Below are 12,070 nucleotides of genomic sequence, written 5' to 3' on the forward strand. Positions count from 1 at the left end.
GGTGGGGCCAGGTATAGAACACCTGATGCCTCTCCCTGAGAAGCCTGGGTTTTACCCTGATGGTGGTAGGGAATCTCTGAAAAGTTAGCCACATGGTTGAATTTGCATCCTCTGCTATTCTAGGGACAGTGTTAGGGTATGGCTTTGAGCAGATCAAAGCTGAAAGCCAGCAGACTGATTAAAAGCATGTTGTTGCAGTTGACCAGGAATGAGGTTGAACTCGGGAGTAGGGAAGACGTGCAGACTGGGTTGGTGTAATAGAGGCAAAATCTGAAGGACTTTGTGGCAGAAGGCAGAGGGGGTGGGGTGTGGAACGAAGGGAAGGAACCAGAACAACTCTTGGGATTCTGGGTGAATAGTGCTGTCATCCTTGATTTGGGCAGTATAGGCAGAGATGCCAGCTGGGGAGAAAAGAGGGTGGATGCCATTATGGACATACTAAGTTTGAGGTGCCCGTGAGATCTCCAGGTGGGTATATTTAGGAGGAGGTTGGAAAGGTGTGTTTACTTCCAGGTGAGAGGGTAGGGCTCAGGCTGAAGCATTAGTGTATATGTTGTAGTCGACACCGTGAAGGCTGCTGAAGAAAGTGATCAAGGACTGACTTCGTGTGAGCAGTGGGCTCCTAATGGGCTGTGGGCAACACCATTGTCGAAGGGATGGAAAGTAGGAGGAGCCATGGGAGCCTGCATAGGAATGATTAGGAAATAGCGTCATTGGAATATATAGAGTTAGTAGTGTGAAAAGCAGCAGAAAGTCCTGTAATTCAAAGGCTGAAGAGTACTTATGATTAAGGGATTTTTGTGTGATTTGTTAGTTCACTTTTTTTTTTAATGTTGATGTATTTTGAAAGAGTATAAGCGTGTTCAAGAGTGGGGGAGGGGCAGAGAGAGATTCTTAAGCAGGTTTCTGGCTGTCAGCACAGAGCTGGATGCGGGGCTTGATCCCACAAACTGTGAGCTCATGACCTGAGCTGAAATCAAGAGTCAAACACTCAACCTACTGAGCCACCCAGGCGCCCTAGTTCACTTTTTTTTTAAACGTTTACATGAGAGAGAGCGTGCGCGCACACGCACGAGAGAGCCCAAGCAGGGAAGGGGCAGAGAAAGAGAGAGGAGGAGGAGAGAGGATCTGAAGCAGGCTCCCTGCTAACAGCAGCAAGCCGGGTGTGGGGCTTGAACACCCAACTGTGAGATCATGACCTGAGCCGAAGTTGGACGCTCAACCGACTGTGCCACCCAAATGCCCCCGCAGTTCACTTGTTTTTAATGGATAAGTGACTTGTTGCCAGGGGAAAAAGCTGGCAGAGAAGGAAGAGGAGGATTTCAGACGGAGGGGGGAAATGGATTGAGGAAGGTCCATTAGAGGGGTGGCTCTGGAATTCAAAGGGAGGAAGGAGTAGCAGGAGTGAGGGAGACAAAGGTTGCTGGGCATGTGGATACATTTATATGGCTGAGAGGAGATTGAGAGCATTCGTGCCTGCGGATCTTCATTTTGAAATGCGGAAGAGGAGAGTAGTGACAGTGGAAGTAGGGGCCATAAGAAATGTGAATGGTAAAATGAGCTGTGTGGGGATAGAGTGGCGGGAGTTGCAGGGCTGACTTTGGAAATGTTGGCACTGCTTGTGTCCAGAATAGGAACGTGGAGTTGGCCTTGAGTATGGAAAGATGAGCGGATCTTAAGGGGGAAACAGTTTAGCTTAGACAGAAAGAAGAGGTTGACTTAGAAAGGAAACCGTTCCGGAGGACAGGGTGGAGCAATGAAGGTGGTTACCAGAGAGTTGGGGGGTTCGGGGCAGGACAGAAAAGTAAAGGTTTGGGAGTGCTAGAGATGAGAAGTGGTCGCAGGACCTTGTATTTGGCAAGGAGATAAACCACCTTGAGGACTCTGAATGGACTCAGACTCAGGCTAAGATTGAACATGTTATGAGAGGCCTGATAGCACCTGCATTCAGGCTGGGCTTTGACTGTGGTTCTCCGTAAAACTTAGGTGAAAGTTTTTACAGGGCATCCGTTGTTTTCCCTCCTGGAACTCCCCAATATCTTGGATTTTTAGAATATCAAATTTTAAAATTGTTACGAAGAAATAGTTTCTTGGGTTAAATTTTTTTTGTTTATATTTAAAAATATAAGTTAAGTTTTGTCTAATATTTAATTTTCCACTGCCTCAGCTGATAAAGCACTTTTATTCATCCTTGATCATTTATAGTACCTTTGATTCGTATGAGCACCTTTTATTATGTTTCTCTACATCTTTTTTCTAAGGATCGCAACAATGCAAGGCAAATTCATGAGGGTGCAAGTTTACCGTTTTTTGAAGTATTTGTTGATGCTCCTCTGCATGTTTGTGAACAGAGGGATGTTAAAGGACTCTACAAAAAAGCACGGGCTGGAGAAATTAAAGGTAAGTTTCCCTTTGCTTGCATTTTTTTTAAGACTTTATTTTTAAATAATCTCTACACCCAGTGTGGGGTTCAAATGCAACCCCGAGATCAAGGGCTGCATGTTCTACTGACTGAGCCAGCCAGGTGCCCCTTTGCATACTTTATCTTGCCATATCTGAGACTGATCGTCTTTGCTAAGAGATTGGGAATATTCAAACAACTTGGAGCTCCTTGAGAAGAAGAAGTGGGTCTTAATACTACGCTCTTGTGTCTCTGAAGCCTACCAGTAGTACCTGGCACTGTGTGTACTACTCAGTGGGAATGGTTGGTCAGGTTGGAATCCTACTCCCAAGACAGAGTTTTAGAAGGTTGGGACTTCTGGGGCTGTTGGAAACCTACTTGGTATAATTAGGTGCATTAGACTGTATAGCAATTGCTAGCTGCTGCCACTTCTGCTTTTTGTTCTGGTGAAAATGAAGGAAATTCCATAGATCATGGGAATTGTAAACATTTTGAAAGCAAAACCAGTGCCTTGTTCTTATTTATATCATGGTGTGGAATGGTCCCTTATTCATTCGGTGTACATTTGTTGAATTAGGTTGAATTAATATATCTCTGATTCCATCAAAATGAAGATACCTTGATTTTAAAAATTTTTATGCTTTGCTCCTAGAGTTACAGCTACGATGAACATTTGGACATAGGAGACATTTAGAACCTGTCTGATGTGACCTTTGATACCAATTATATTAATCTTCTAGGTATCGTTTAACATTAGTTCTGTTCTATTATTGTTAACAACAGAGGACGTGCCAGGGATTGATTACTCAGCGCTGTGTAGGGATCAGTGATTCATGCAGGTAACTGCTGCCTTCCCAATAGGGAGTATAATAGCCTGGGACTATCACAGGAGCTCTGTGAATTCAAGATTTTGTTACTCAGCTTCTGGTTCTGCATAGCAAAAGGTGGAACAGGAAGGACTATGCTGTTATTCTGGGCTCTTCTACATTTGGACCTGGGGATGCTTAACCAGTTGGGGCAAGTGTGGGGCAAGTTCCACCTGCTGTGGTGAAACCTGATTCCTTAGGCAAGGCTGGCATTCAGTTGTGCCACCAGGGAAACTCAGTTTCACCCATGAAGCCTATGCTTTCTTGACTCAAAGAGAACAGGTTGCCTGACCTGAATAACTGACGACATTAGGAGGGAAACCAGCTCAGCTCTTCATCATCTGTGTCCGCCTGTCTCTGTCGATGGCCACTTTTCATTTCAGTTTCTCAAAATACAGATTTGGCAAAGAGAAGCAAAATGATGTGTCTGGGATCTTGAAATTTAAATCTTATTTTAATTTTAGTTGGCTTTGTTTTTGCAAGGATGGATTGGTGAGGGAGGTAGATTTGTCTCTGGCTGGAGTAAACTACTTTTGAACAGGGATAACATCTTGAATATTTTTGTATCATTAGAATTACACACATAGTAAATGCTTATTGGATAGATTAGAAGATGGAGCGGAAATTGGATGTTCAACACACATTGCTCAATGCTTCCTGTTTGCAAGCTGTGTGTTTGCTGCTGAGATGCAAAGATGAGTAAGACCACATGCAAAATACCTTGAGTTATTTGTAATTTGCATTCTATATTTGGGAGTGTGTTTGTAGTAGCTTAGTTTTCTCTGTGTTACTTATTTACTTTCTTGACTGTTTTCTGTCTATTCCTCTGGGTAGACATTAATAAAATGTTCCTTAGATTAAAATATATGTGTTAGAGTCCCCGATTGTAGAGTTGTATGTATGTACACATGTATGTATGTATTTATTTAGAGCCCCACGCATGAGTGGGGGAGAGGGGGAGAGAGAGAGAGAGAATCTCAGCCTCCATGCTCGGCGTGGAGCCTGACATGGGGCTCCATCCCGTGACTCTGAGATCATGACCTGAGCTGAAATCAAGAGGTGGATGATCAACCAACCAAGCCACCCGGGCACCCCTGGAGTTGTTAGTATTTAAAAACCGTGTACTGGGGCGCCTGGGTGGCTCAGTCGGTTAAGCGTCCGACTTCGGCTCAGGTCACGATCTCACAGTTCGTGAGTTCGAGCCCCGCGTCAGGCTCTGTGCTGACAGCTCAGAGCCTGGAGCCTGTTTCAGATTCTGTGTCTCCCTCTCTCTGACCCTCCCCCATTTATGCTGTGTCTCTCTCTGTCTCAAAAATAAATAAACATTAAAAAAAAAAAATTAAAAACCGTTTACTCATTGTCAGAATGGTAAATGCTGTTTCAGAGCTGTGATGGTAAATGTTCAAGGACAGAAGAAATTGTATACATTCAACAGACCTCAGGCTTTTAGAGGCCTTTTTGTGACACTATAACTATCCCTGTGTCAGCCATTCTAATGATTATTTTCATGATTACTGCTCAAGCAGTTGTTACTTACTTAAATATAAATGTTTTGCTTAAGCATACATTTATTATAATCATTTATGGGATAAATTAGCTAGAAAGAGAATTCCTGGGCTTTTAAAATAAGCCAAATCTTCTAACACAGTGGTTTTCAGGCTTTGCTGCACAATAGCATTATTTGAGTGAACTTTTAAAAATCCTGTGCCAAGGCCAAATCAGAATCTAATGCAGGTGGGACCTGGCGATTGCATTGTTTAGCTGCATTTGAGAATTAGAGCTTAAGAACTAGTGTTTTAACCAGAATCATTTTTCCCTAGCTATTCTATTGTGACTCACCACTAAATACTATTAGGAATATTGGTAATGCAGAAATCTCTTCTTGGATTTAGGTCTTCATGTGATACTTGGAAACATGAAATAGAAGAAAACAAGTGGGCTGTGGACTTGTCTATTACATTTTAGAACTCTTTTGGTGACTGCACCTCTTAATAGTAATTTATTTTATTTTGTTTTGTTTTATTTTACTTTATTATATTTTATTTTAGTTATTTTTTTTTTAAGGAGATAGAGATTTATTGAATATGCCGCAATGGGGTGGTTGGCATGACAGCAGAGAAGAGGCTGTCAATAGTAATGATTTTAACTTTTTTTTTTTTTAATGTTTATTTTTGTGAGAGAGAGACAGAGCATGAATGGGGGAGGGGCAGAGAGAGAGGGAGACACAGAATCCGAAGCAGGCTCCAGGCTCTGAGCAGTCAGCACAGAACCTGACGCGAGGCTCAAACTCACGAGCTGTGAGATCATGACCTGAGCCGAAGTCGGATGCTCAACCGACTGAGCCACCCAGGTGCCCCAATAGTAATGATTTTAAAGTAATGTTTACCATTTTAACCCCAAGGTTGACCTAAGCACTTCAAGGCAGACAAGCCTTAAATGACTTCTGTAGGGGGTCATGTCAAGGGTGTAAGATAGGAACAACATATCTTCAGCTCAGCTGGCCCATTCTTGGGAATCATCCTGTATTCTTTCTCTTTGGCAATTACATGGTAACATATTTAAAGGGGAAATCTAAATAGTGGTTGACACATAAACTGATTATGTTTGATTGTAGAATATATTTTGTGATGTGACAGGATTAGCTCCCTTAGTTATGTTTTGCTTAAGCTAATGGTGGTTACTTTGTCTTGAACACTTAATCCTGGTAGCAGAAGCAGCCTTCAGAGCTTCAGTTTGTCTGTAGATAATCCTTGTGAATATAATGAACAGATTAACTTGGTGTCAGTGTTTGCATTGAGAGGAAAAAAAACCTCATCTAGTTTGGTTTATGACTAGGGTTTAAGTACTGTATTCTGTCTTCCTGTGGAGACATTGAGATGCCCTGGATCGCATGGTATTTATTCCTATTTATTCATAGGCAGTTTGGGCATTTAGTTAAAAGAAAAAAGGTGACAGAAGAAGTTATAGTCAATCCTCATTATTTGAGGATTCCATATTTGCAAGTTTTCGTACCCACTAAAATTTTTAACCCCCCACATGAGTACTCATGGTGCTTAGGCAGTCACTCGTGGACACACACAAAGTGGCAAAAATTTTAGTCCTCCCACCCGAGTACACGTTCCCAGCTGAAGTTGAACAAAGTGACACCCAGCCTTCCTGTTTTAGCTTTCATACTGTAAAGAAGTGTCAAAAAGAATCTGGTGATGACTGAGCCTTGCAGGAAGCTGACCCCATGTTTCCCCTAGGGGCCAGTGGCTTCAGTAGTCACTCACTTAGTGTCCGTGGCAACTTTGTTGAACTGTGAGTGAGAATTACCTGTACATGTTTAAAGGAGAAACAAAAGTTTAATCAGAAGTCTTCTCCCAAGGAAGAAGTTTCAATACTATATAACCTTGTAACTCAGAAGGGTTAGTGTAAATATGAACTTCACCATAGCAGAGACTTGCACCAAAGAAACAAGCCTGTTTTAATTTCTACCCCCTTCAATGCTCTGGTACCTTTTGTAGGTTTCACTGGAATCGATTCTGAGTATGAAAAACCAGAGGCTCCAGAATTGGTGCTGAAAACAGACTCCTGTGATGTGAACGACTGTGTCCAGCAGGTTGTGGAACTTCTACAGGAACGGGTAAGGGAAGGTCAAAGAGAGAATCATCAGAATAAATAATATTCATCTCGTGATCTTCCCCTGCCAAAAACAAAACAAAACAAAAAAACAGGTGATGCTAATATGTAGTATATGGTGCTGACAGTTTTCTGAGAGTGTACGTCCCTGTGTTAGGTGTTGTGGGGGCCCCAGTGTATACAGTATGAAATATGTTGGTCAACGTGAACCATAGGAGGCTTGGGAGCGAGAAAATCGTTTATTTTACCAGTAGTTTTACCACACAAATACCTAATAGAGAATATTCGGCCTTGATTATTTAGCTCTACAACTTGGTATTACTGTATTTTTTTTTTTTTTATTGTTTATTCATTTTTGAGAGACAGAGACAACGTGTGAGTGGGGGAGGGGCAGAGAGAGGGAGGCACAGAATCCGAAGCAGGCTCTAGGCTCTGAGCTATCAGCACAGAGCCTGATGTGCGGCTCGAACCCACAAACCATGAGATCATGACCTGAGCTGAAGTTGGGTGCACAACTGACTGAGACACTCAGGCGCCCCGACATTATTGTACATAATGCAGGTAACTTTTCCTAGACATTTAGAGAGTGCCCAGATCTTAGCCTGTGCAACATGATGATATTCTTATGGTTGAGTTTTAGGAAGGGAAAGGTTCCAGGACATAAAGATCTTTCTCTGGTTCCGGAGCATGTAGAAACATTAAGAGGCTGGCTATTTTCCCGAGGACTCAAGCCATTTATTAGATACATGATTCTCTCAGAGTTTAGTCCAGTCTCCATGTTTCGAAATTCTTTTTTTTTTAATTCTTTTTTTTTTTGTAATTCTTTTTTTATTTTAATTTATTTGAGAGAGACAGAGACAGAGTGAGTGGGGGAGGGAAAGACAGAGAGAGAGAGGGAATCCCAGACAGGTTCTGCGCTGCCAGAGCAGAGCCCGATGGTGGGCTTGAACCCATGAAATGGTAAGATCATGACCTGAGTTGAAACTAAGAGTCAGATGCTCAACTGACTGAGTCAACCAGGTGCCCCCTAGAAATTCTTTTTCTTTCTTTCCCTGCTCCTTTCTTCACACTTCCATGGGCCCAGTGGAGGGTCATGCACTTAACTCAGTTAGGGAGGACCTGGCCTTTGGGTGGGCGTCAGTTGTTACTCTTTCTCCTAGTCACGGTGTCCTCACCTTTGCTGCCTAGTGCTGTGCAGGAACTCCTGTTTAGTGGTACACAGACAACAATGCATCATTGTGCCCCATTCTGTTTTAACTGTGGCCTAGGGCATCTGAACCCCCTCTTGATGTTTAAACTCTTACTACCATAATCCTCTGTCATCTAGTATTTCTTACTGGATGTATTAGACATCAACTTAAAAACATTACCTGTGTCTGGATATATTATAGATGTTTGGCCTTAGAATTGTTTTCACATTATAAAATATCTGCCAGATAATTTACCTGGAACTCCCGAATGTATTTCCCTAAACGTTTTCACCAAATGAGTAGAAACAATGTGAATGTGTAATGGCACCGCTCCGATGTTTTTCTCCGTACGTGTTGGTGTACAGTCTGCAGGCTCACGAGACCCCATCCTGGGAGGTTTTCTGTGCTTCGTCTTTGTGCTGTCTGGGTTTCCTGTTAATTGCTTCTGAGCTCTGCTGCTGGTCCTGCTGCTGTGCCTCTGGCTTCCCTCTTCATTATCCATTTTTCATCGTCAGCAGTCAGACGTCTGTCAGAAGCTCACTACTTATTTTGTCACAGTCCTAAGCACTGGCAATACAAAGATTAATCAGCCATGTCTCTGTCCTTGAGGGATTTACACTGTCGGTGATGGAAGGGGGGATAAGAGGGTGCAGCTGCTAGAGATGTGTTAGAAACATGGTTTCGGTGTGCACAGAGCATTCTGGGAGGCACAGAAGCATGAGTTTGGAAAGGCTTTATTCCAGATCTTTCTCACCTGTTTGTTTTTAAAAGATTTTTTTGGGTGCCTGGGTGGCTCAGTTGGTTGAGCACCCAACTTCGGCTCAGGTCATGGTCTCATGGTTTGTGAATTTGAGCCCTTCATCAGGCTCACTGCTGTCAGCACAGAGCCTGCTTCGGATCCTCTGTCTCCTTCCCTCTCTGCCTCTCTCTCTCTCCTGCTCACGTTCTCTCTCTCAAAAATAAACATTAAAAAAAATAAAAGATATTTTCACTGGGCATAGTATTCTGAGTTGACGGGTTTTGTCCCTTTTAGTACTTTAAAGATGATGTTCTATGTTCTGTGGTCCCCTGCATTGCTTCCAATGAGAAGTTCATTTCTTGGCTCCTCTCCTTGTAATGTTTCCTTTTATTTCTGCCTGAATTCAAGATTTTCTCTTACTCCTTCGTTTTTAGCAGTTTGAGTATGGTGTGTCTGGGTCTTTCAATATTTTTAGGTTTTTTTCTTTCAGTTTCGAGCTCTTTGACTTGTTCTTTTATTACTTTCTGAAAACTCTTTTTGGCCACTATCTCTTCAAATATTTCTTTTGCCCTATTCTTTCTCTTTTTCCTGGGATTCCAGTTAGACATATGTTAGGCAATGTAATACTGTCCCACAGCGTTTATGTGCTCTGTGCTTTCATTCTTTTTATGTTAATTTGTCAGCTTTAATAATTTTTACTCTCTTATTTTCAAGTTTAGTCATTCCTCTGTTGTATCCAGTATATTGACACTTAGAATTATTAAACTTCGATAATCATTACAGAAATTATATCATAATTTGGCTCTTTTTAAATTTTTTTATTTTAGAGCAAACGAGTGGGGGAGAGGGGCAGAGGGAGAGAGAGAATCTTAAGCAGGCTCTATGCTCAGCACAGAGCAGAGCTTGATCCCGTGAACTGTGAGGTCATAACCTGAGCTGAAATCAAGTGTCAGATGCTTAACAGACAGAGCCACCGAGGTGTCCCTCTAGTCAGTGATTCTGAATTGTTTTATAGAACCTCAGGGAAATACACATTGATACTCTCATATATAATGTAGGGGGCTCATGAATCTCTGAAGCCATTTTAGGGACTCCAGTTAAAACCAGGTAGTTCAGATACATATATGGGGCTATTAAACTTAGCGTGTGATGGGTGCTGTGTCATCTCCCTTCTGTCTTTACTTTCATTCCTAACCACTTCTTTGAGGCCCTACATAGAATAGCATCCTTTGGGTTTGACCCTTCACCTACATAGAGGCTTTTTTTTTCTTCTTTTGTAGTGAGCGGGTGATTTTGTTGTTTTTTAAAACTATTTTGAGAAAATTTTTCTGTAAATGTAAAAGAGTACAGAGAGTTCCTTATATCCTTCACCCAGCTTCCTATTATTTTAATACCTTACATGACTATAGAACATTTCTCAAAACTAAGAAATTGACCCTGGTGAGATACTGTAAACTACATGACAAATTTACTTGTATTTCACAGGTTTTTCCACTAAGGTCCTGTCCTGTACTAGGATTTGATCCAGGATCTCACCCTGTGTTTAGTGTTAAATTGGGTTTTAACCATGATTCTGTGAAATGAAAACACAGACTTCAGGTAGTGCCTGTCATGCCCAGGACTTTTGCAGTTCCCCCTGTCCCCAGTGGTTAAAAATTGAGGGTAAACTGCCCCCGTATGATTTTCAGCTTGTACTACCTGATATTTCCTTGACTGGTCACCCCCATGTCCAGTTTGATATGCCTTTTAAAGATTAAAAAAAATTTTTTTTCTAATGTTTATTTTTGAGAGAGAGTGAGCTTGTGTGAGTGGGGTAGGGGCAGAGAGAGGGCAACAGAGGATCCGAAGCAGGCTCTGAACAGACAGTAGGGAGCCTGATGCGGGTCTTGAACTCATGAACTGCGAGATCATGACCGCTGAAGTCAGACGCCCAACCAACTGAGCCACCCAGGCGCCCCTGATATGCCTTCTCTTCCATCCTGTATCATTCAGAGTCATCTTTCTAAAGTGTAGTCTAGGTTTTGTTTTGTTTTTTTTTACTCTAAAGAATTTACTGATTTTCCCATGGTTTATAGAATTAAGGTGATCTGTGTTCAAGGTTCTCCACAGTTTGGTTCCAAGCTATGTATTGTCTTATTATTGTCCTTATGTATTTATTCTGCCACAGTATTATTACTGTTTTTTTTCCTGGTGCTGTTGCTTGCTTTAGTGTCTGTGGCTTTAATTAAAGCCTTTCTTCCAATGTGTTTGCCCCTAATCAATAATTATACTAATTGTTCTTCTTTATAGATGGTAGTTAGTCTATGTTGTACCTGCTAGACAGTCGATGATTGGACAGTTTCATTCTGTCTAGATAAAAAAACTAACATTTACTGAGTATCTAAGGGTCATATGTGTGGGACTTTGTGTATTTTATTTATTAATATATTTAAATGTTTATATTAGTGCACACACGCTTTCATGCAGGGGAGGGGCAGAGAGAGGGGACAGAGGATCTGAAGCGGGCTTTGTGCTGACAGCAGAGAGCCCTATTTGGGGCTATAACTCACGAACCATGAGATCATGACCTGAGCTGAAGTCAGAAGCTTGACCTACTGAGCCACCCAGGCACCCTGCTTTGTATCTTTTAAAATATTTGTTTTGATTGTTAGAATCTGGGTGGAAGTGACCTTTCTCCTAGTTTAGCTTTCAGCTACTTCTCACTTGAGTGTGATGTGACAGTTTCCCAAGTGGTCTTTGTGCTGAGTATTTTGTGTAAGTACTGTGGTTTTATTCAATACAGTAAACCCCTGAGGTGTTTTAGAGATACTAAGTAATTCGCTTATGGACATATTGTATTTTATACCTAGGATTCTGGGTGTATGAATTCCTAGGATTCATTTAATCCATTTGCCTCTGGCTTTTACTTTCAACAGTGTTCTCATCATACCTAAAGTGCAATGTAATTAAATCTATAACCAGAAAGGTGTTCTGGTTATATTACTTTAAGATGGGGAAATTTTCTCTTGAAAAATTATTTATTTGTTTGTTATTTTTTAAAGAGAGAAGGGAGCATGCAAGTAGGGGGAGGGGCCAAGGATGGGGAGGGGAGAGAGAGAGAGAGAGGGAGAGAGAATCCCAAGCAGGCTCCATGCTCAGTGCAGGGCTCGATGCAGGGTTTGATCCCATGACCCTGGGATCATGACCTGAGCTGAAATCAAAAGTCAGATGCCCAACTGACTGAGCCACCCAGGTGCCCCATGAAAAAATTTTT

At 41.9% G+C, this 12,070-nt stretch overlaps 1 protein-coding gene across 3 annotated transcripts in view; it reads left to right on the top strand.

The window, feature by feature from the left end:
• The window catches only part of PAPSS1 (3'-phosphoadenosine 5'-phosphosulfate synthase 1), a 104,378-nt gene that overhangs the window by 24,622 nt on the left and 67,686 nt on the right, over positions 1-12,070 (top strand). For all 3 annotated transcript variants that reach the window (XM_019416712.2, XM_019416704.2, XM_019416722.2), the window contains exons 4-5: positions 2,262-2,400; positions 6,774-6,892. In XM_019416712.2, coding sequence (XP_019272257.2) covers positions 2,262-2,400; positions 6,774-6,892 — 258 coding nt within the window. The remainder of the gene's footprint in view (positions 1-2,261; positions 2,401-6,773; positions 6,893-12,070) is intronic.

Source organism: Panthera pardus, unplaced genomic scaffold (genome assembly GCF_024362965.1).
Source record: "Panthera pardus isolate Hobbes unplaced genomic scaffold, ASM2436296v1 HiC_scaffold_13, whole genome shotgun sequence".
Classification (NCBI taxonomy): Eukaryota; Metazoa; Chordata; class Mammalia; order Carnivora; family Felidae; genus Panthera; species Panthera pardus.